General features: G+C 37.0%; 1 protein-coding gene across 1 annotated transcript; it reads left to right on the top strand.

The window, feature by feature from the left end:
- Window positions 1–610: 610 nt before the first annotated feature.
- LOC138092695 (olfactory receptor 5P76-like) lies at window positions 611–1,555 on the top strand. The gene has a single exon (XM_068988770.1). The coding sequence runs from the start codon at window positions 611–613 to the stop codon at window positions 1,553–1,555; it is 945 nt and encodes a 314-aa protein (XP_068844871.1).
- Window positions 1,556–3,001: the final 1,446 nt, after the last annotated feature.

Below are 3,001 nucleotides of genomic sequence, written 5' to 3'. Positions count from 1 at the left end.
GGAATGTACTGGTTTCAAACTACCTGAGATCCATATTTTGATTCTACCACTTGCTGTATAAACTTAGGTAAGTTTCTTAACATTATCAAAGTCAGTTTTGTCTTCTAAAAATAAAAGTACTTAATATCATTTCATGCAAACTAAAAATAGAACTTAATATATAAAACTCTTAATATTATGCCCATCATTAATTAAGCATTTCATAAATATTAGCTATTGATTTCCCTTAACATAATCCTATATGTATTTATACATTTTAATCTTTGTTATACTGATCATTCCTTTTTGCTCTTCTCATGCCTTAGTTTTTTCAATATTTAGCTTAAAGTCTCTTAAGAACATTTTATCAATATTAAATATAGAGGGAAAAATCTACATTATTTGAAGCTGGTTTTTTTTTTTAAGTGTTTTTACTAAAAACAATTTTTTAAATATAGAAGACAAACATGTATAAAATGTAGAATCTAAAGTTAAAAAATCCAAACTTAGCTTGAATAATTTGCTTATAATAGCTTCTATATGTATTCATGAAAATAGAACCATTGAATTTACAATTTCTTTAATGCAGTGTTTCATCATAGGTTCATTTTGGTAGCAGCCACCTTATTTCATGGATTCCCTGTGGCAGAGGAATGACACTGCAATGACAGGGTTCATTTTACTGGGCTTAACAAATGACCCAGTCCTTCAAATCACCTTCTTCACGATCATCCTCTGTATCTACCTGGTGACCATATGTGGGAATCTCAGCACAATCATTCTTATCAGAATCTCATCTCAGCTCCATCATCCTATGTACTTTTTCTTGAGCCACTTGGCCATTGCTGACATAGGCTATTCATCTTCTGTTACACCCAATATGCTTGTAAACTTCCTGGTGGAGACAAATACCATCTCCTACCCTGGCTGTGCCATCCAGCTTGGTTCCGCTGTTTTCTTCGGGTCAACTGAGTGCATCCTTCTGGCTGCCATGGCATATGATCGCTTCACAGCAATCTGCAGCCCACTGCTTTATTCCACCAAAATGTCCACACAAGTCTGTGTCCAGTTACTCACAGTGGCTTACATAGGTGGTTTTTTCGACGCTTCCTCCTTTACTATTTCCTTCTATTTTTTACTTTTCTGTGGACCAAATCAAGTCAATCATTTTTTCTGCGATTTTGCTCCTTTGGTTGAACTCTCCTGTTCTGACATCAGTATCCCTGCAGTTGTCACCTCATTTACAGCTGGCTCCATTATTGTGGTCACAGCAGTTGTTATAGCTCTATCCTACGTCTACATCCTCATCACCATCCTGAAGATGCACTCCACTGAGGGGCGCCACAAGGCCTTCTCCACCTGCACGTCCCACCTCACAGCAGTCACTCTGTTCTATGGGACCATCACATTCATTTACGTGATGCCCAAGTCCAGCTACTCAACTGACCAGAACAAGGTGGTGTCTGTGTTCTACATGGTGGTGATCCCCATGTTGAACCCCCTCATCTACAGCCTCAGGAACAATGAGATTAAGGGGGCTCTGAAGAGAAAGCTTGCCAGAAAAATATTTTCTTAGTAAAGTCTGTTGTTTTGTAGGAATTAATATAATAAAATACCATAAATATAATAATAAAAAGAAATTGAGTAGTTGTGCTCTAAATATAATGGTCCATATGTAATTAGCCAATGTGGAGCTTCTTGGTGAAGGTAGAAGATGGATTTTCTGAAACCAAATTATCAATCAGAGGCTAATAGTAAGTTCTCTTTAATAAAGCAAAATTGAAGTTATCATAACAAACATATTTGTTCCTATGTAAAAAACACTTGATATGCTAAAAATTCTTTCAAAATTGTATTCATACCTTTTCAAAAGACATTCTTTGCTGTAAGTTAGGGGTTTTGTACTTTCAAACCCTTCAGACTATGTCCATCTTCAGCAGCAGCTTACCCTGAAATAAGCATAATTACAGTTATGACTAAATACATTCTGTGGGGAGATGACCAAATAGAACCAGACAGTAAAACTGCTGGAGACTTTCTTCTTGCAGGAAGTTTATCTTTAGCAGTGGGACTTTTGGACCCATAAATTCTGGTCTGTGTTCTTGATCTCTGGCGCCAGCCTAGTCATAGAGGACCCATTAAAGAAAAGGATGAGATGCCCCTGTCCAAACCAACTGTGAATTCTTTCAGGTCAAAACAGGTGACTTCTCTGTATAAGATAAGCAGGGTTTCTGAATTCCTAGGGAGTAAGTAGGCAAGCTCTTTAATTCCTAGGGAGTGTTCATAGTCAGATGCACATCCTACTAAGAAAGTTTGAGCAAACTAGACTATGTTTCCCCTGTGAAATTTATCTGTATATACTGATGACTATCATATTTATTTCTCTTTCCCTGTCTTCTAAACCTTCAGATAGAAATATTTTTGTTTGTTGACTCTCAAGCACAAATTATCTGAAACTAAACTAATTATATCCTTATACCTCCAACTTGCTCCCCTCCAATGTTCCATACCTCAATAAGTAGCACCATCATTCAATAAACTTATTGATTGATTCAGAAACCTGAATTGATTTCTTTTTTTCACCTTCAAACATCTACATTTAACTACCAAGTCTTTATATTCTGAGTCCTAGATTTTTCTATTTCTCTTTACTTTTACTGTCAGCAGCTCTATTTCCAGCAATCAATTTATACATTTTACAATAATACTTCTGAGATAGCTAATTTTACGTGTTAATTTGAGTGACCAGTTGTTTTGTCAAACACAAATCCAGATGTTGCCATGAAGGTATTTTTATATATGGTTAAAGGAGATCAGTCCTGGGTGTTCTTTGGAAGGAATGATGCTAAAGCTGAAACTTCAGTACTTTGGCCACCTCATGCGAAGAGTTGACTCATTGGAAAAGACTCTGATGCTGGGAGGGATTGGGGGCAGGAGGAGAAGGGGACGACAGAGGATGAGATGGCTGGATGGCATCACGAACTCAATGGACATGAGTCTGAGTGAACTCCGGGAGTTGGTG

The sequence above is a fragment of the Capricornis sumatraensis genome, chromosome 16 (assembly GCF_032405125.1).
Source record: "Capricornis sumatraensis isolate serow.1 chromosome 16, serow.2, whole genome shotgun sequence".
NCBI lineage: Eukaryota > Metazoa > Chordata > Mammalia > Artiodactyla > Bovidae > Capricornis > Capricornis sumatraensis.
Note: the sequence above shows the minus strand (reverse complement) of the source record. Positions and strands in the feature narration are given on the sequence as shown.